The following is a 21,068-nucleotide window of genomic DNA, read 5'->3' as shown; positions in this document are numbered from 1 at the left end:
AAATAAACTCGATACAGCTGGAAGTTGTCCAAAGCTTTTGTTAGCAAACAGAACGCTGATGTTAGCTAGCTAACAATTCCAGGCTTGTTTCAGGTAACGTGTGACCGCTCCGTCCCAAGACCTTCCCATCCACAGTTATAGACTGACCTCAACTGTAACTATATTATTCTTATTTATTTAATGCTTATGAACTCACCTTGCTACAATTCATCAATTCAACCCTACTCTCGTTTGAGGCCATTTGATTTTTATCAGCCTTTACAACCCAGGGGGCGCTGTTTCACACATTTGCCCAGACTCAGAAAAGAGTAAGGACTACAAAGATGGTTCCATTTCCCACCTGACCCCCTCAGAGTCAGCCCGTTTTTTGCATTAGTTCATACTATGAGGACAAAATTTTGCCCTCATAAAATGAGTGTTTTCCAAACTACAGGCCAAACGTTTTAAATGTGCTCATTTTTTGTTTATTTTTGTCAGAACTCAACATCAAATTTCCAGGTCTGAAGACAACCAGATTCATTTTATGTCACAGTCTGATGACAACACCTGATTTCTGATAAGCATTTTTCTGTAATAACCTTTTGATTTCATCAGTATCACAGGTATTGTAGTTTCAACAGTACAACTACACCAGTTTCATGTCTATGACATTAGAGGAATAGAAACAAGCACTGATACCCTGGAAGTTTGATGTGTTTTATTTTAATAAACTGGAGAAAAGCTAAAAACTGGCATTTGGGGTAAACTTTAAAGGTTTGGATCACCATATGGGATAGCAGCTCAAAACAAGTTATGAAAAGTCTTTTTTATTTTTTTTTTATTTTTTTTTAACCAATAATCAGGCTCATCTTCTGCCTGGATTTTTCTTTTTTGGCTTATTGATAAATCTGTGGCTTAAAATAAATTTTCTTATTATTTGATGAACGTGAAATGTTTTACCTATATTCTGTGACTTTATTTTTGCACTTTTTGTTGAAATTGTTTTTTGTTGTTGTTTGCTTGTTTGTTTTTATGTAACACCATGATGAGCACTAAGTTTTGCATCACCGTTGCTGCCTAGTAAAGATATGCTGTGACATCTCCGGGACCTGAACATCACATTATTTTAACAGGATAAACACCAACAATGAAGGGATTTCTCATTAGGTTATTTATAAAAACAAATTCTGGTGACTTTAAAACTGTTAAATTTGGTAAAATAAGACCGAAGTAGTGATACAATTCCTGGGATTTTTGCTCTGAATATTAGGAATCATGTTATTGTTCATTAATACAATATCTGACTAACGTTGCACCTAGTTTTAGATCACCACAGACATCAAATTAGAAAAGAGAAAACAATCTCGATGAGTCTCCATGCATGGCATGGGCAGATTATTATATTGATCGTGTTTTCTGTGTGTGAGAGTTCATTGAAAAATTAGAAATTCCGCTTGATAAGGGGGGGGGGGGATGAAGAAGCACAGAGCATTTTCAATTTTTATTGACTTTTTTGGACAATTTCTTTTCCAGTGTCATCCATAACCGTTCACTTCAATGGTATTTGCATAATCTTTCATTCAATACTAGGAGGATAGAAACCAAGGTAGGCTGATGCTAGATGCTGAATTAGCAGCTGACAAGCTAAATCTGCACTCGAGCAAAGTAAACTAGTAATTGAGGAGGAGAGGTGGGGGGGGGGGGGGGGGGGGGGCGGGACTGTCCCGAGAGTTTGAGGAAACAATAGACATACCTTCCAGTTGTCCATTAAAAATGCACCTCAACATCATCTCTACCTGGTTTGTATCTTTCTAGTTGTAAGGCTGATTAAAAATAAAAAGGGCCATTGCTATTTAACAGAGCAATCTGCATAGCAACTGGAAGACAAAAGGACTGGACACTGACCCAATACAGAGGATGAGTAACACAGGACATCACTAGACAGGTAGTTGGCACACGATGGTCTGCCGTTTTGATCACAAACACACAGTCATTTTATTTTGTAGAGTGACTTACTTTTGAATGTCAAAAAAAGAAAAGAAAAAAAAAGAAAAATGAAAAGAAAAAAAAAATATATAGGTCCAACAGTTAGTGTGAGGTTGGATACGTTGGAGCTCTAGGCCTAGTGTTGCAAGAGGTTTAGTTCTGGCATGATCTCCAAGCATCTGGCAGTTTGAGTAGGTGCCATTCTGCACTGGCTAAAACCACCCCCCGCCCCCTTCCCTACCCTTCCTCCACTCCCACACCCCCTTTGAAAAGTTCACCAATTCATAAGGCTACAAGGTACATGCCACTACTTGACAGTATACACAGAAGCACAGTTACAAGCAAATGGAACGACGTGACGGAGGACAACCACTAGAGTGTGCTTGAGGGCTAATGACTGACAATTTTCACGCAGCTACATGAATAAGGCAGGAGAGGGGTGGGATACTGAAACAGCTGGCCTCGCTGGTCAGGCTTCATGTCTGAATAGGTCACCAGCAGCAATTCAATTGCTTCACCCCACCCTGCGAAGGCAACTAAGATAAGGGCAGCTCAAAAAAAAAAAAAAAAATTAAATTAAATTAAATTTTAAAAAAAATTTAAAAATAAAATAAAAAGAACCTCATGTCTGGCCACCACTGAATTTGGTATAACAGTTCAAACCACAATGAAATGTCTTGTCTAATCAACATTTAAACATCGGTCTTTTACAGACTGTAGACTTCACCGTAACAATGGGTTGTTTTTTTGTTTGTTTTTTTTAAGCATAAGACAGTATTTAATGCAGAAACAGAGCTCACAAGTCAATTACAGTATCTTAGAACACTTTTAGACTGAATCTGCGAGGCTAGACCGAGATAAGTAGACAGAAGGATGACAGTCTTAGAACTGAAGACTTTTAGGGTCAGCGGTCAGTCCAGGTCAAGAGGGGGTTGGGGAGAATAACGGGGTAGATTGTGTTGGTTAATTTCAGGCCCGTCTGTAGCAGCACGGCTTAGAAGCGCTTTGGTCCCCAGGGTGAGGCCTTGGTTGCCACTGGGGCTCCAAAGCTTGGGAAATCTTCAGAGCTGCTCATATCAGGGGCCTTAAGGGTAGGAAAAAAAAAAAATTAAGGAAAATGAGGATTTAAAAAGAAAAGGGCGTGACCACTTTGCAGATTTTTGACCTTGATATTAGAAGACCCTCACCTTCTCATTGGCAGTAGCCCAGGGAGCCTCCCTCACCACGAAGCCTTTGGATGGGCCACGCTGTTCGTCGGCGGCAGCAGCGCTACTGCCAGAAGGCCTCATATAAGCCATCTTTGCCTCATTTTCCACAACATCTGCCATCTGACACAAAACAAACTGTGTAAGTACCAATTAACTCACACAAAGCACTTTTTGTTTTGGACATTATCTGGAGAGGGAAGCTTACGTATTCCTCTTCCAGGTTGAGGAGATGGTCGATGGCTTCATCCACAAGCTCAGGGCGACCGGTGACTGTCACGAGGTTTGGGTCTGCAGCTCCACTCTGGGGAAACCTGAGATCAACCTGAAGAGTTTAAAAGAGAAGTTAAAGTTTGTAAGAATACAGAAAGTGCAGTATTTGGAATGACCTATTCCACTAATTACAATATCATTCATTTCTGTATGTGTGCACAGCTGTGACTGTGCTGTCTGGCAGGTTTAACCTTTTCCCTTCTGATAGTTTTTTTTGTGTGGGGGGGAGAGGATTTTCCCCCCACACCTCTTTGTCTCTGTCATTATACACAGATTTGTAGAGCAGCTACCTACACCTTCTCGTTTCACCATCCTAACCTTAAACTCATCCATGATCTTGCGAATGCCCTTGCCACGGGCGCCAATGATGCGAGCATGGACCCTGCTGTCCAGGGTGATGTCCTCAGAGATCATCTCTTCCAGCTCATCCACGATGGCCTGAATGGCATCTCGTGCAGCTATGGCTTTGTGCTCATACCCTGTAATAGTAATCTGATCCTATGGAGACACAGCAGAATTAATTTAAAAAAAACAAAAAAAAAAAAACACCCTTATACCAAGCATCTGGCCCGATATCGAGCACCATTATCAGGAAGCCCATTTCGATTTAATACCATAAGCCATAGACATACCTGGTTTTCATCATTCTTCTCTGGGAACTGGATGTTAACATCATGCTCAGTGCGGATGTTTGTAATAATGGCACCCTTGCGGCCGATTATCTTGGGGTGATACTTGGGGTCCACAGTGATGGTCAGCTTGAAGCTCCTGAGTGCCTGCAGAGGGTTTGAGAAAAGGTGGCAAAATGTTGGGTTGGAATTTCATAAAGTCTGACAGCTGGCCATTTCCCACTACTACTCAACCTGATGTTTGCCTAAGATAAGACTAATTATTAAGCCCTTTGTTCACTTGAGGATTATGATAAGGGTGCCCTTTGAGCTAATCTGAAAAGATTAGTGCACCATTTGACTATAAATCGTCAACACAGAAATAAAGACACCATAGTTCAGCCTCAACACACATTAAGTGCCACAATTGATGCATTTTAGTAAGCAAATACTAACCCGATCCTCCTGCTCGGCCTGCAGCTCTTTGACGCGCTCCAAGAGGCCCTCTTTGGCACGGTCGAGAAGACTGGCCAAGCCGGTGATGGCGATTTTATCAGACTGCTGCTCAGGAGCAGGCACTTGAATATTAACCTGGAGAGAGACAGTGATGCCAGATCAAATATCCAGTAAAACATCAAGGCTCCTTCATTCCTATAAAGACATCTGCAACACACCTCAAAATCCTCCATCATCTTGCGAATTCCACTTCCTTTCTGTCCAATGATGTAGCGATGAAGCTCAAAAGGCACTTCCACCTCAATAGTTACAGGAACCAGGGCCTAAAGAAGGAAGACAGTTAGCTGTAGTTCTTCAAAAAGTTGCTTTTTAACATTCCTGAGCTTGAATATGAAGTCCAACCTTCAGTGCTTCGATGGCAGCCTCGCACCGCTCTTTGCGTCCAGAAATTATAATCACATCGCACTTCTTGGGCGCGTTGGGATCAACTGGCTCCTTCACTTCACCGTCAGCTTCTCCATTCTCCTGGACAGGAGCCTCAGCAGGAGGTGCAGCTAAAAGAAAATCAGAGTATTCAAAAAAATAAATAAATGTACATGCCCAAATGCTTTTTGTTGGCTAAAAATATCAACCATCAGTTTCAAAACTAAGTACAATTATTTTATTTATTTATAAATAAAGTGTTACTTAAAAATAAATAAAAATATCAATGTTCTCATAATGAAAGTTATATTAAGACAGAAACTAAAGTAATAGACACACTGCAGGTCTTTACTATTTACCTTGTGGGTCCTCGCGTTCTGGGAACTTGATCTGCACGTTGTGATCTCTAGTGATCTGCTGGATCCGTGAGCCCTTAGGACCCATGATTGAACGGTGGAACTTCTGAGGAATTACACACTCCATAGTCACTTGAGCCTCCTGAAAAATAAAAAGAAGAAAAGCTTGTTACATTTCAAAGAGGAGAATAAACAGAAAGACTTCCCTTAACAAAACACTACTAACCAAGTCCTCCACAATCTCCTGCATGCGTTTTTTGGCAGCTTCCACACACTCTTTGGCTCCTTTAAGGGTAACTTTATCACTCTGAGAAGCTGTGCGGGGGAAGCTCACCATAACCCCACCATACTCATCAGCAAGGTCCCTAAGGACTTGGCCACGGCGGGCTACAAAGTAGCGATGATGCTTGGGGTCAACGTTCATAGTGTCCTCAACAACATTGTCCTGTAACACAAAAAAATAAAAAATAAAATTAACCGAATTGTTGGTTCATTTCATCCAACTGTTGACAGAACTCATTTGAAATCTTACCAAACTCTTGATGAGTTCCTCCAGCTCTTTCTGTGCATCCCGTACTGCTTCCTCGGTGCCAACCACAGTGATGAGTTCCTGGTCTTTGTCCTCAGGGGTGGGAAAGATGATTCTGGCGCCGGTGCTGTCACGAACCTTACGGATGTTTCCACCACCTTTCCCAATAAGGAATTTGTGGTACTCTGGTTTTGCATGCAGCTCAACAGTGTGACTCTTTGTTTGCTAAGGAAAACAAAATGGATAAAATTAGGCTGACATTTATTACAAGTAGCTTTTAACTACATAAGGTCTTTGTTCAAGTCTTTTTCCAACTGAAATGCATGAACTCCCTGATAATGGGATAATAACTAACCAAATCAAACTTCAGAAACATTTTCTTAGCCATTTGCGAGCGACTAAAAGGATGACCGAAACAAATGCTCAGCATGTGCTAATACAAAAGGAGCTCTTTGCCTTTTTACCTTCTCATTCTCTTCACCCCACAACTTCAAAACAATGAGTTGAACAAAAAGTTCAGCTTTAATTCAGACACATATTTACAAACCTTCTCCTCCGCCAAGGCAAGCAGCTGCTGCTTAGCTTTCTCCACCTCCTCTGCAGGGCCTCTGATGGTGACCTTATCAATCCCTGAGCCCTCTGTGGGAAAGTGAATGTGCACGCCGCCACACTCCTCCATGATGGATCGCACCAAACGTCCCTTCGACCCAATCAAGGAGTTGTGCAGCTTCGAGGGAATGGACACATCCACTTCTGAGATGTTCGCCTGGACAACATGACAATTTATTAAAGCAAACAAGACAAGATTTGAAAACAACCCTAGTTTAAATTTAAAAAAAATAAAAATAAAAATCCCCACACATGCTAAAATGAGTGCCTACCAGATCCTTCTGAATGGCCAAGATCCGAGTCCGTGCTGCTTCACAGTTTGCCTTCTTCCCAGTGATGACAATCATCTCTGAATTGCTGTTCTCAGCAGGCAGATCAATTTTGGTGTTCGTTTCCTCTCGAATCTACAAAGCAAAAAAATAAAGGAGGTGTCAAATCAAACTTAAAATAAATTAACACGCCGATTTAACGTGAATTCAGAATCGGAAAACGTGCAGTACCTTCTTGATGTTTGACCCTCCTTTTCCAATGATGTTTCTGTGGAACTGCTTGAAGATGGGGACTGAGACAGAATAGCTGTTCTCCACCTGACCAAAGGAATCACTGAAGGTTAACACTTAATGACACTTCAACGCTGCAATAAAATACAAATACACTAGCACAGCATTTTAAACTTCAAGTCAAACTGAGATTTACCATTTCAGCCACTATCTTGTTCATAAACTTTGAACATTTTTCTACTTCAGTTCTTGGGCCCCGAAGTTGAACAATGTCACTTTTCTGTGCTGGGTCAGGGAAGTTAATGATGACCTGGAACAAACATTTAGAGGTAAGGGAGTAAATTTTCCAAGGTTAAAGCAGAGGGAAGAAGAAGGGGAGAGAGAAAAAAAAAAAAAAGAAAAAAGAAAAGGGGGGACAACAAAACAAAACAGAGAAACAACCACAATGATGATTTACAGCTCACCTCTGGGAATTTGTCCCGCACTTCCTTAATCTTCTCCCCTTTTTGGCCAATGATGGCCCTGTGAAAACGTTGTTCGATGATCAAGTCCTTTGTACGCTCGTTCTCCTACATGAAACCATGCAATTAGAGACATAACAGGAAATCATTTGCAGAATTTTGCCTCTAAACTGAAGCTTGAACTAACCATGCGTGACGCAAGCTCTAGCAGCTCCTTCTTGGCTTCCTGCACACCCTGGGGATCCCCCTCAATGCGGATCAGGTTGCTCTTTTCATTATCAGGGGGGATGCGGACAGTCACCTTGTGCACCTCTTTGATCCGGTTGACTAAATTAATAAGTAAATGCATTGTTTCAGAAAAACATTCCTTGTTGTTGTTGCAGCATCTGACAGCAATATACTCACTATTAACACCTCCTTTTCCAATCAGGTGACGGTGGAATTTGGGATCCACACTAATCTCTGCGTAGTCCATTCGGCTTACCTATCAAAACAACAAAAATCATGAGGAGCTTGTTGTCTAGCACTTAAGGTTTGCTCATTCTCACTTGATACGACTTCAAATTTAAACATTTAAAAATGTTCAACTTTACAGCAGGAATAAACACATTTACAGCCTTTTACAAAAATTTACAACACAAGTGTATAAATTTCGCTGAAGCTTACAGTTTTCATTACCGTGTGCAAGGCCACAGGGAGGTGACAGGCTTCCCTATCAGCCAATTTCAGGGAGAAACATAGCCTGACAAATTTCTGTGTGACTAAAGATTCAACACACTTACCAAATCTGTAACCATGGCTTCAATCTGGCCTTGCACCATTTGCACATCTTTGATAGGACCCTCCAGGGTGATCTTGTCTTCTCCCTCAGTGAACTCAATGTGCACCTTCATTCAAAATACATGAGACAGAAGTCAAAAGCAGGTTTAAAAAAAAATTAAACAAGTACTTTATTTAAGAGCATTTAACACACCTTGGGCATTTGTTGAGTGATCTTTGCCAAGTTCTGGCCCTTCTTCCCAATAATGAAACGATGAAGCCAAGAAGGAGCTGAGACCGAGGAAACAGTGTAACTGTTTGCCTGTAGAAGGAAAAATGCTGTCGTTACTCCTCAATTCTCATATGTTTAAATAACTCTTAACATTACCAGTCTTCACATGGTAAATGTACCTTGGCATAAACTTCAGTGAGAGCCTGACCCAGACGGTCGGGCTCTCCACGAAGGATGACAGTTTCTGAGCTGCTGTCAGAAGGTGGGATCTCAACTGAGACGCCAGTTCTATCCAGAATCTCCTGCAGGGTGTTTCCCTTGGGGCCGATCACATATTTGTGCTGAGACTTCTTCACCTCCACAGCAATAGTGGTGGTGTTCTTTTTCTACAAGACAGACAAGAAGGTGAGGGACTTTGCACAAAGTAAATATTTTCATTTTTTGTTCCATTTATCTGGACAAAGGAACACAATGTGCAGGGCAGGACGATTACTGGTGTCAATCTAGATGATAAACAGCAATACCAGCTATAGAAAAATATGAAAATCTGACTGTTGCTGCAGTCTGGACACAATTTCTCAGTGCTTATTTGCATACCTTGTCTTCATAAACCTTTTTGATCTTAGTCACAGCAAGGGCCACCTGCTCCTTTTCCCCAGTGATGACGATCTCAGTCTTATTCACACTCTGAGGGGGGACATTGATGCGGGCACCAGTCTCTTGCATCATCTCGCCCACTAGCTTATTGTAGGCACCGGTGATGAATGGGTGGTACGCTTTTTCAATGTTCACCCTCTCCACAGCACGCTTGTCCTAAAAAGAGGAAAATTGCTAATGTATCAGATTTGGAAGAGCTATACAACAAACTTTGAACAAATTATATACAGATATCCTTAAAAAGGTGTTGGCGTGAGGTGGTAAATTACCTGCTCAGCAGAGATCAACAGGATCTCATGCTTTGCCTTCTCCAGCCCCTCCTTGGTACCAGAGATCTTGATCTGGTTGCTGAGGTCGTCAGGTCGTGGGATCTGGATTTTGGTGGCAGTCTTGAGCTCCAGCTCCTGAAGCTTCTCCCCGTTTTTGCCAATGACAAAACGATGGTGCTCCTTGGGGATGCCAACACTAGCTGAAGCCTGTTGGTTTAGATTAGAAAGCAAATTTGGTACCACAGTCTGCAACTTATCATTTAAGAAAACCAATAAAGGCAAATCTCTTAACCTGAGTCTGCAGTCGGGACACAATCTCCTTACGGGCCTTCATCACGGCATCCAACTTTCCAGACACCATGATGGAGAGACCCTGATCTTTTGCTAAGGAGAGTTCCAGGTGCGCTCCGGTCTTATGCATGATGTCTACGCAAACCTTTGCTTGGTCTCCTTCCCCAAACTGGTTGATGTCCTTGTACTTGCGCTCCTCCAACGGCACATGGAAAACCTAGGAAAACATAGTTCATGTAAAAAAAAAAAAAAAAAAAAAAAAAAAAAAAAAAAAAAAAAAAAAAAAAAAAAAATCTGTGACAAACAGGATTAGCTTGACACAAAGAAAACCTAAAATGTGAGGCAAACAAATGCGTTCAAATAGAACACCACCAGCTCGGGTAATCCTCACCAAGATCTGTAACCAAAATACACAAAAATGTTCCTTCTACTAAAACCCTTCTCATTCTCAAATATAAATGTTTTTCCTTCCGTTTTATATCATACTGAAAACATGCCAATGAATTAAACATTTTATTTAAAAAGGAAAGATAATGATCCATTAATTCACTAGTCACACCCACCCCCCACCCTAAAGTAGACATCTGATTTATTTAAACACTGCAGTAATCAGCACCAAAAAATTTAGACATGGAAACTAATGATTCATCTTTTCTTTGTGTACAACACCCGTCAACCATCGGGTCAACACAGCTAGCTGCCCACACTGACGGAAGCGGGCGACAGCAACCCACTTTTGGACGGCAAGTTATGAAACAGGCAAGTGGGAAGTAAGACTGATGATGTCCCTATCAACCAGCGGAGTGCTTAGACTGCTGAAAGCTTAGAAGAAGAGTAAATAACATGACTAACAACACAGGCTCACGTTAACCTGCACAGGGAAAAAAAATTAAATAAATAAATCTGCAGTGCTAGCATTACTAAAGTTAGCCTAACAGATGTATAACAAATGCATTGTTATTTAGGGAGCCAAGTGGCACATGCTTCTGCACTATTTAAATCAAGGCCGTACATCAAACAACACTGACTGTTCTGAATGGTCTTTAAACACAGCATTTGTGTAAACAGCATTATACCTCATCTATTAGATAAGGCTCAAGCTCTCTCCTCCCCAAGTTTAATCAATTAAGTCATTTTCCAGAAGAATCTGGAAAGAACAAGAAAAAAAAATTTGACCCTCCGATGCTTTTTAAAGCTTTGAGTCAGTTTTTCTCCTGACTTGCTTACAGAAGCCTAATTTCCACAGATAACCGTTTGAGTCACACAAATCTCCTGCTATTTATGGGTAATCATTTCTTTAATTGATTCTAAATGACTGATAAGGCTTCCTGTGTCACTGTAGCTGTATGTGTCTGTGCTATGGTTGTTTATTTCACCATGTTTACTGCTGCGTGTCGCAGAGCATGCCGTCTTCGTACCAACCACTAGTGTCACAGAACATACAGAGACAGTTATTACACGACGAGGAGGAAAACCCTTCTTAAAGGTTCGTCTTTTTACAACATCCAGTGTCGCCCTGTACACAGAAACAGCTGCCATGCCCAGTGGAGAAGAATCCATCATCAGCAGGAAACAGACATTTTAGCTTTGACATACACAACTACAATTCACTTACATGGAAGGATCATATTTGTCATTTGATTATTTAAGTCTCCTATTGCTACACATATCTCTAAATATATAATGCATGTAGTAAACTCTTAATTAATGTCTTTGTCATTTACTTTCAAATCATATAATTAAGATCCTGTGGCAGACTCTTTTAAAAAAAAAAAAAAAAAAAAAAAGTTCTATAACTGCATTACTATTTCAAAGGAGAAGTTGTACCTGGGTGATAATCGAAGACTTGAGAGGACGGATCTTTGATGCCCAGGCGCTGGAAGTTTCCTGGGTCCCCTCAGGTTGGGCCGCCTTCTCGGGGAGAGGTGGGAAGGCTTCCTTGTAGGTAGGAAGGGCTTCCTCATCCTCTCCAGCACTGGGTCCTGCCACAGCAGCTGTGCACATAGGAAAGACATACACCATGAAGCCACTTGTGGCTCGGCTTGCATTTTACAGGCCATAGAGTCTTATGTCCAAATACTCACCACCACCCTGCTCTGGCAAAAGCCCACTGCGGTGCGCATTGAAGGTTTCCTGCGTAAGTACAGCGACTGAGCTCATGGTCGAAATCCCACGTTAACACGGAGTCCGAGTGTGCCACTAAAAGAAGAGCTTACGTCATCTTCACAAGCTTAGTAACAGTACACATAGCAAGAAAATACATATACAAGTCTCAAAGGAGACGTAGTCTGCTCATTTTGAGCTTTTTCTCAAATTCACCTCGTTCATACAAGAGATGTCGTCGGATTTCTTTCTGATTTGTAGAAATTAAGGATGGACAGAGCTGATGCTCGAAATGGAGGTCGCTCAGTTCTGTCGTTCTGTTTTTACTTCGTCCTGTGTCAACCGTAGCAGCTAGAATAACCTGCTACAATAACTTTTCTGTGTGCTGAAGTTTGTTTGTTTCCTTTACTCTAGTTCAAAACTGGCTGAGTTAGCTGAAAAGCTTCGACGAGTCAGCTTCTCTCTCCCTCATTCACATTCAGTCATGTTTCATCAGACAAACATTACATAAAAGATTAGTAATCAAGGATGTTTGTTCAGTGTTAAACTTGCACTGCACTTATAACAGCACCATGAGCGTAAATGTGTGAGGTGAACTGGCAGTCTGCAGCCTTATGACTCACACTGAGCTGAAAGGAGACTAGAGCAAATAATTTAGGTGAATGAAGCCAGTTGAATTTTATTTTTCCATGGCTTTTATCTTCAGCCTGTTTTCATTTATTGTATCAATAATTACCAATTCAGCACATTTTTATTCTGATGCATTTTTTTCTTCTTTTTTAATGAATCCCTGTTTCTTTCTCCCAATGATAAATACAACTTATTAATATAACCCTCCTAACCGCAGACACCCAAAGCTAGAATACTGGTATTGTATTGGAAAACATTATACTGGTGCATGCTCGTTACAACACTTCACTATAAGTCTCTGGGTTTTAACTTTTTGGATTGAACCAGTTAGTTAGCCCTGTGTATGTAATTTGCATAACAGCAGTGACAGTGATAGCTATAATGCACTCTTTGTTTAACCAAGAAACTGAGTTTTGCATGCACTCACAGGCAATTTTAGCAAGGCCCTTGTTTCAAGTGGTGAAAGTGTCACAAGCACAGTTTAATGTGCTAAACAAGCTTATCACACACGGACTTTGGGATGTTCACCTTTATCTAATCTACATTTATCAGAGAAAGCCATGTGCGACAGAATAGTCACTCATCACATTCACACGTCAGCACTTTGCTAATGTATGCCGAGTCTAAGTGGGGAGTAACTGAAGAGATTACGTCCTAGCAGAGCGGTGGTGTGGGCGGGGCTGCAGCTACAGCACATTTTGTTTTTCCAACAGGAACTCTGTTCAACCATCTTCTCCAGTTCTATTCTAAGAAATGTAGCCAAGTGACAAGGCTGCAAGGTTAAGAGGATTTTACCCCACTGACCCCTCTGCATGTCCACGCTGGATAGGATTAAAGCAAAAATCCGCCAACATAAAGCTCAGCAGCCCCGTCTAGGATCTTTGAACCAATAATTCTTTCCAAGAAAGAAACCACAAGGCCAATCCGCTTATCTATAACAGTTATTTTAAAAAAACAAAATGAAATTAATTGATCTTGTTGACGTTTCGGCTTTCTGAATTATAAACGAAGTTGATGATAGAGTTCCATTAAAAACAACAACTGCACTCTGTGTTCCAACTACAGGTCAGTTCGGTTTAACCATCAATGATGAAACTTGATATCAGCCAAAGCCATCACCTCGTTCTTCTTGTTTTGTAGACAAACATCAATTCTAGCCAAAGCACAGGACTGCAAGTTGCTTCAGTGAGGAGTTTCCCCTCCCAAGCGTGACTGAAATTCATCTGAAAGCATAAAGACTACATCCTGACTTTGTTTTGTCATCGATCTGTAAATTGTGGGAAATTTGCTTCCATGTGGCTGTGTGTTTAGCTGCTCTATGAACACCCTTGCAGTGGGGCCTCCTCCTTGTCAGACTGCATAAACTTCTTGTGCCCACTGCTCATTAGCAGCACTATAAATTAAATCTCTTTACGGTTACAACTGATCATTCTTGGCCTGGAAACTTATTTTAAGTGAAGCTGTCAGGTAACTTTGAAGTGTTTCACTGCAAAAAAATTTAAAGCACCAGTGATCCAAATCCAAAGTTATCCATGAGGGGAAGGAAGAAAAAGAAAAAAAAACTGTAACGATCATCTGTAACGAGCGTAGGCGGTCAGTCTGCTGTTTACTTTGATTGTCAATATGATGGGTGTCCATGTCTATTTACTCTGGGTGAGGCTGTAAAACTTTGTGAAAAGAGTCTGATGATAAGGATACTGAGGTGAGTTATTTAGGAGATCCTAACTAAACAGCCAAAATTGTTGGACCTGGACTCTTACCGAATAAACTCCTATAATGTGAGAATGTGATCAAACCGTTTATCAGAGGGAGAGTGATTTTTAAGGACTCATGCTAGCTGCCATAATGTTAACTTAAAACCAGCTACTGTTTAGCAGTCTCATTATCAGCCAAACGGAGATGAGAGGATCGTATATCTAATCTGATAACTAGTAATTACGACGACATTATGAATAAATAAGCATATTTTTGCACATTTGTGTTAGAACCCTGACACAGTTCAGGAGATGGGGCTTGAAGTGAGGAGGTTAAGGAAATGCGGGAGGACAGATACAAAATACATGTACAAAACTTAAAGGCTTATTATGGTTTGAAAAATGTATTTGCGATTGTTAAATTAAACTAGTTGTACCATGTATGTGGCAGCTGTTTATACACAAGTGATTAGGTAGAACAGCACTACTGTATTAAAAATGGAGGCAAAACCTGGCTGCTTCCACAAACCAGGGCCTGCGCCGATGCATTTTTAATGCATTAATTCTAAGTTCATGACAATGTATCATTTTGTTGGAGGCCATAATTACTCACTAATCAGTGAATATTTGAGTAAAACTGTCTAAATAACTTAAAGAAAAAAAAAAAAAAGAAGAAGACGACTTAATGTTATGTTGGCAAAAGTAAGTGCCAATATAAAAACTGTACAAACTTACCAGCTAAATGGTCAGTTACCAGATAATCCGTCCTGTAAAGATGAAAGCTCCCGTCAGCCTGCCAGCTTTTGCCTAGAAAGCAGAAAAAGAAAAAAAAAACAACTGTTAAAAAAAAAAAAAAATCTGGGACCTCAGTTTAAATCCACAAAGAAAACCATGTTTTCAGATAAATGTCTGTGTATGAGTCTTACACCATGACCTGCATTTAAAATGTAGATCATTAAATTGCACAGTAATAGTGGATACTGATTACAAACAGAGCCAATATAAGGAAAAAGAAAAAACATACTCATGCTTCACAGACATATCCACTCGTCAGGCCTAATTGCACATTTTGTTATAGTTGTGGTTCTGATGAGCCCGGTAAGATAAACACTGCCAACTCATGGCTGAAACCAAATGGTAAATTAAGAAATGTTCAGATAAAGCAGATGCCAAGAAATGCATTAGTGAACAGCAGTAAAGCATAGCTGCCGCTGGAGCTCGCTCTCCTCAACAAGCATCTGGCTTTCATAATCAGGACGCTGCCTTGTCGTACAAAAAGGACAGAGCTGGCAAGTGATGAAGCTGCTGTGTGTGAGCCAGGTAACCAGGCTATCACGCTCTCATGCAAGAGCCTGTAAAAGCACACAGTGAACAATTCGCATTAAATGTCCTTATTGACATGGCTGTGCTGAGGTCTCAGAAACACTTGGGATTCATTTCGCTAGTTTGATGTCACAGATTTCCTCACTTGCTCAACAACCCTTGGAAACAGTCAAATTTTCCACTGAGGTGTGGACAGACTCCCATAGGACGAATGTTATTAACTCAACGAGTGTTGTTTGGGAAGAGGTGTACGATCTGCCAGGCACTTTCTTTGGAAAGCCCAATATTATAAGAAGACGCACTAAAAAGTAGGTTTCTAGCTCCATTTGTTAGCGTTGGCAGAAGTGACAACATGTGGCCTGTTCTCATTAATATTATTAAAGCGACTAGTGATAGAATGGCCGTGTACAGCTGCTGTTAATAAAGCTTAGCACTTATGTTTTTATTTGGAAGACAAATCACAAGCCCAAAACAGTTTCTAATAAAGAGTCCCCCCAAAAAACGCCTGTACATTTATCTAATTGACCATTCACGTGCTGGTGTTACAGGGTGCAGAGGTTTGGCTGCTCATAGAAAAACCATAAGGAAGAGGAAAAAGGAACCGCATTGGCAAGAAGACCTGAGATTTATTTGTGTGAAGAAACAATAAGGTGGAACTGAAAAGGAATACACTTCTCTGAAAGCAACACCAGCATAAGGCGGTCAGGGCGGAGGAAAACTTTGGCTGACTTGTTGCAAAGCAAATGGGACGACATGTCAGAGGACGGCATCTCAGTGGGTGGGAGTACCAAGCAATAAGGATGAAATTACAAATGCAAGTGAGCCTACCAATGATGTCTTGATGCATGCTCAAACTAATCAGACCCAATCCAACATGGGTATTTGAGGAACGTCTTCAAAATGTCTCAGCTTCTATCTGATCAGTTTATAAACTAAACCAGTGTCAGGAGTATTTCCAAGAGCCTGAAAGCATAGTCTGGACACTATGCAAACGAAAGATACTTTTGTCTGCTTCCTTTTTTCCACAAAGGATCGCCCCAGCAGATAGCTCCACATGGTTGATTTGGCAGAGTTCTTATGTAAACAGGGTAATCAGAATCAGAATACTTTATTGATCCCTGGGGGAAATTATTTTTTGTTACAGTGCTCCATTTTAAACCAACATTAAGACAAGACAGACAATACGCTAACTAAGAATAGTACAATATATACATATATATACATACATACATACGTCACTTATAAATAAATATTTGGAAAAGAAACATGTGTAGTTGTAGCAGCAAACAGTGTGTTAAGTGGATGCGTTGTACAGGGAGATGGCCACAGGCAGGAATGATTTCCTGTGTCGTTCAGTGGTGCTTTTCGGTAATCTCAGTCTCTCACTGAACGAGCTCCTGTGACTGACCAGCATGTCATGAGTGGGTGGGAGGTGTTATCCAACATTGTCTTTATCTTGGACAGCATCCGCCTCTCCGACACCACCTTGAGGGAGTCCAGCTCCATCCCCACAACATTGCTGGCCTTACGGATCAGTTTATTAAGTCTGTTGGCATCTGCGACCCTCTGCGTAAGTTACATTTGTAGTCGCCATTTATTAATTAACATAAATTGGAAGTCTGATTGCTTCAGATGCCATAATTTACAATATCATTTACAAAATGTTCAGTTTCAGTATGATCCGAAATTATCCACAGTAAAGTCAACAGGCATTTACAAATGCCACACAGAAAGGACTTGTTTTTCTATAGGCTTCTACACAGCCATAAAGTGGTTGTTAGAAATAACAAATGTTTAAGGCATGCTCATGATATCGTCACTTTGTGTATCAGGACACCACTATTATCTTTTTTAAATCATCTGCTGGAGGTAAGCAGGTATAGGACCAGTCTATATGCAATACGGAGAGCACTCCAGAATAGCAACAGGATTCAGGAAACCCTTTTCTTTGAACAAATTTTCCTTGGAAAAGAAAGAACTGGCCTGATATGATACTTGCCCTTGAAAGCAGTTTGATTAGCAGTTTGGTTCAACAAATAGCTGCCACAGCACTAAAGCGCAAGTGTGTTTTGGCACAACTTTGGCAATTCCAGAGTAAAAAGTCTGCTCAAAAAAAGAAAAGGAAAGAAAAGGGGGGTCCAGAAACAGGATCGTGACCCAGACGGAGGCCACATATTTACAGTGCTAAGCAATGAGATTCTTTTTATACTTGAAGTTGTCCTGGAGCCGTCACCTCTTCACATGTAACCACAGTATACATCCGTTGCTTGAAATGAAACATGCAAATTCCTCAACTGTCAGGACAAATTACTTTGCCTTCTCCTCCGAGATATCAGCAAATTCTTTCATTTTTTTTTTTTTTTACTACACACTATAACACAGTCAATATTAAAACCATACAAGTGAACCGCTTCTTCCAGCAGAGCCTGTGCAATTTAATAATGTTTATTAATGCAATTATACAAGATAAAGAATTTAAGAGGTTGTTTTTTTCTTTAAAAAAAAAAACAAAAAACACAACAACACAACAACAAGGAAAGAAAAAATGTGTAGCCTAAAACCAAAATAAGAGTGTAAGTGGAGAGCATTCACCAGAGAGACCCCAGAACATTAAATAAACATGCCACGGGTACAGCTGTAGCAACCATTAATTAGACTTATTACTAGTTTAAACCAGTGTAATGCAGCTAAATGACATTTTACGTTACGTATTGGAGACAACTTGTACTAACGAACTGCTAACAAGTTCAGAGTGCCTGGCTCGCCTTTGCTAGTTAAACTCCCATTAGCTTCAGCATGACAACCTTCGAGCCTTTATGACATTATACCCCAATCCCAGATTAAGGATTTAAGAGGCTGGTTAGTGTGACTGCCAGCTAACACGATATCAAGTTAACCAAAAGCTGACAGCTGCCAACGACACATTTTAGTTAATGCTAGCTGCCGTCATTTGGCTAACATTGGTCAACCATTAAAAAAAAAATGTAAGAGATCGAGACAAACTAACACTGTCCCTACTGTCGGGGTTACTGTAAATATATGGGTCTCCTATCTGAGGTGGGATATTCACCGGGATAATCAGTGAGTCACGGATTACTGAATCCAAACCCTTAGCCGGTTAGCAAACTTGCTAAAAACTTTGAATGCGGCGTGTGACACGTAGCCCCTCAGCTAATGGTGAAGTTAGCTCAACGAGACCCACACACAACTTCAGGCTGTGCCTCAAAACAGCTAACAGCATTAAGATGGCAGCGAATCAACAACTAAAACAGTACCGTAATTCTGAACACATTCTCAACCCGATGTGTTGTCGTTTTTATATGTTTTAGCCAACACTGCTGAGCTCGTTAAAACTAGTTGAACTGAGAGCCTTTAGCTAGCGTGCTAATGTTAGCTTCGAATACAGTTGGTTCTTCTAGCTGGCTAAGTCCACGTAGGCATACAGCTGAGCACGGGAGAAATGACACGGAGTCAGGCCAGAGCACGCTATAACGATCTGGGTTCATGGGAAAACTGTCCGCTTTTAACGAGCACAGCTATGGCATAAAAAACTGAAGTCGTGTGTAAAGAGGATATAGTCACGTTCAGGAGGAAACTAAAAAGTACTTACTTATTTTTATGTTCTCGTCTGCCCTGAAGGTGCAGAAGCTGAGATGAAATTCCACTGGCGAGAAGGTGGGATGGAAGCCGGACGGATATATACCAGAACCGCCCACCAATCACGTCCTCCAACGTCACTCCAGAGAGTCTGGTTACAAATAACTTCTTCTCATCTCCAGCAGTATAAGTTCTGAACTTTGATCACACTGAGCAAGAAAATCATGTGATAAAAAACGGGATTAAAGTTGTCCTCTCTTCTAAACAGTTCAAAGTCCCGCTAAAGTAAAATATAAATTAATAAAATGAAATAACAACTACAAATTCATTTGTTATTATCAATATCACATTTAAATATGAAATAAACAGGGCTTTTAAGTAAGTGATCAGTATAACATTTAACTCATAAGTGTTTCTTACATATAAAATAATTGGGGACCTACCAAAGAGGTTTTGACCTTCCCCAAAGGAAAATTGCCATAACTCATTAATATTAATTCACTCAAACATAAAATACACACGTTTTTCGAAGTCTTCTTTATCTCAGGTAGCACAGAGTGGTCCCTTATCTATAGGCTACACCATGTACCCCATTCATGCTTCTACACATAGGGGCCCATTCTCAAAGTGCTATGTGAATCCTGCCTAATTAAGTGCAAGTCTTTGTTATCATTTTTAATTACATTGTTATTACATTTTGTTTATATAATCATCAACAATGATATACAATCATATATTATAATAATATAATAAATAAGAAGGGAGACACACCAAGAAGGTCCTGGATTCTAATCTTCAGGCCTTTATGTGAAGTTTCCCTGTTCTGCATGAACCTGCATGGATTCTCTTTGGGCACTCTGGTTTCTTCCCACCATCCAAAGACATGCGTAGGTCAACTAACAATTCCAAATATGCGATATAGTTCAATTGTGCAGAAAAAAAATGCATATCAGTTTTTCCATCCATTTTAATTGCAAAGTTGTAACAAAGTAAATGTAAATCACCAGTGTGTGAATGTGAATGGGTGGATGACTGAATATGTAAAGCGCTTTGGAGTCCTTAGGGACTAGTAAAGCACTATACAAATACAGGCCATTTACCATTTCCAAAAGTAGAATGGGAAGCTGAGTTTTCAGCTGTCAGGCCCCTCCTCTGCAGAGCCAGCTCCCAGTTTGGATTCAGGAGACAGACAGCATTTTTATTTTTAAGATTAAGCTCAAACCTTTCCTGTTTGATAAAGATTAGTTAGTGCTAGATTATCTGTGTAGGTTCTCAGTCACCCAGGTCATCTCTTAAGATTAGGGCTTAAAAAGGTGACCCTGAACCATCCCTCAGTTATGCTGCTATAAAGACTCAGCTACTGGGGGACTTCTTATACACTAAGCCTACCTTCTCCACTTCCCTCTTTACATTCCTCCTCCTCCTCCTTCTTTTTTTAAACTTTGTCTTTTTTCCTTCATACAATCCCAAAAACAACTCATATGTAATCATCTGAGTTTTTGTTTTTCTCTCAGATATTATAGGCTCTTGGCCCTACTAAAGCGCAGTGAGATGGCTGTTGTTCAAATGAAATAAATATTAGGCATAAATGAAGGAAATTTCTGCAATTTAAAGAAAAAAACAAACAAAAAAAAAGTAACTGGTGAGAGTTTAATTAATTTTTATTATTATTTTAAATTTTGTGGTTATGATTCTAACCACAGCAGCACGGTAGCACGGTGGTAGCACAGTTGCCTCACAGCAAGAAGGTCCTGAGTTCAGTTCCACCATCAGTGTGGAGTTTGTTCTCCCCGTGTTTGTGTGGGTTCTCCCCGGGTACTCCGGCTTCCTCCTACAGTCCAAAGACATGCAGCTGGTGGGGATAGTTTAATTGATTCATAGGTGTGAATGTCAGAGCAAATGGTTGTCTGTGTCTCTATGTGTTAGCACTGCAACAGACTGGTGATCTGTCCAGGGTGTACCCCGCTGGGATAGGGTGACAGCTGGAATAGGCTCCAGCTTCCCCCGTGACCCTGAAAAAGGATAAGCGAATGGATGGATGAATCTAATGACTTACATGTCTATTCCACGATCTATATTATAATTATGGACAACATATTTCTTTAACGCCCTCCCAGGTCATGCAGGT

General features: G+C 40.6%; 1 protein-coding gene across 1 annotated transcript; it reads right to left on the bottom strand.

Moving 5' to 3' along the window:
• Nucleotides 1-1,467: 1,467 nt before the first annotated feature.
• hdlbpa (high density lipoprotein binding protein a) lies at nucleotides 1,468-19,075 on the bottom strand. Its single transcript, XM_085397570.1, has 28 exons — nucleotides 18,954-19,075; nucleotides 14,756-14,827; nucleotides 11,678-11,792; nucleotides 11,421-11,587; nucleotides 9,595-9,810; nucleotides 9,303-9,509; nucleotides 8,974-9,189; nucleotides 8,556-8,762; nucleotides 8,359-8,466; nucleotides 8,168-8,272; nucleotides 7,791-7,869; nucleotides 7,573-7,712; nucleotides 7,389-7,493; nucleotides 7,121-7,234; nucleotides 6,925-7,011; nucleotides 6,697-6,828; nucleotides 6,363-6,581; nucleotides 5,819-6,040; nucleotides 5,513-5,731; nucleotides 5,290-5,428; nucleotides 4,910-5,061; nucleotides 4,726-4,830; nucleotides 4,508-4,642; nucleotides 4,076-4,219; nucleotides 3,762-3,941; nucleotides 3,379-3,495; nucleotides 3,153-3,293; nucleotides 1,468-3,049 (listed from the first exon to the last, which is right to left on the bottom strand). The coding sequence occupies exons 3-28, from the start codon at nucleotides 11,751-11,753 to the stop codon at nucleotides 2,960-2,962; spliced, it is 3,822 nt and encodes a 1,273-aa protein (XP_085253696.1). The 5' UTR covers nucleotides 11,754-11,792; nucleotides 14,756-14,827; nucleotides 18,954-19,075; the 3' UTR covers nucleotides 1,468-2,959.
• Between the last annotated feature and the right edge of the window lie 1,993 nt (nucleotides 19,076-21,068).

This window comes from Rhamphochromis longiceps, linkage group LG23 (assembly GCF_057381845.1).
Source record: "Rhamphochromis longiceps isolate RC_006_pf linkage group LG23, R_longiceps_female_GT1.1, whole genome shotgun sequence".
Classification (NCBI taxonomy): domain Eukaryota; kingdom Metazoa; phylum Chordata; class Actinopteri; order Cichliformes; family Cichlidae; genus Rhamphochromis; species Rhamphochromis longiceps.
Note: the sequence above shows the minus strand (reverse complement) of the source record. Positions and strands in the feature narration are given on the sequence as shown.

What these genes read in the sequence shown, in the direction of transcription:
- hdlbpa (XM_085397570.1), bottom strand. Translation starts at nt 11,753, where the DNA reads ATGAGCTCAGTCGCTGTACTTACGCAGGAAACCTTCAATGCGCACCGC. An exon ending in TCACTGAAGTTTATGCCAAG is followed by an intron (nt 8,467 to 8,555) that starts GTACATTTACCA and finishes TTCCTTCTACAG; the next exon opens with GCAAACAGTTACACTGTTTC. An exon ending in TAGAGCTTGCGTCACGCATG is followed by an intron (nt 7,494 to 7,572) that starts GTTAGTTCAAGC and finishes GGTTTCATGTAG; the next exon opens with GAGAACGAGCGTACAAAGGA.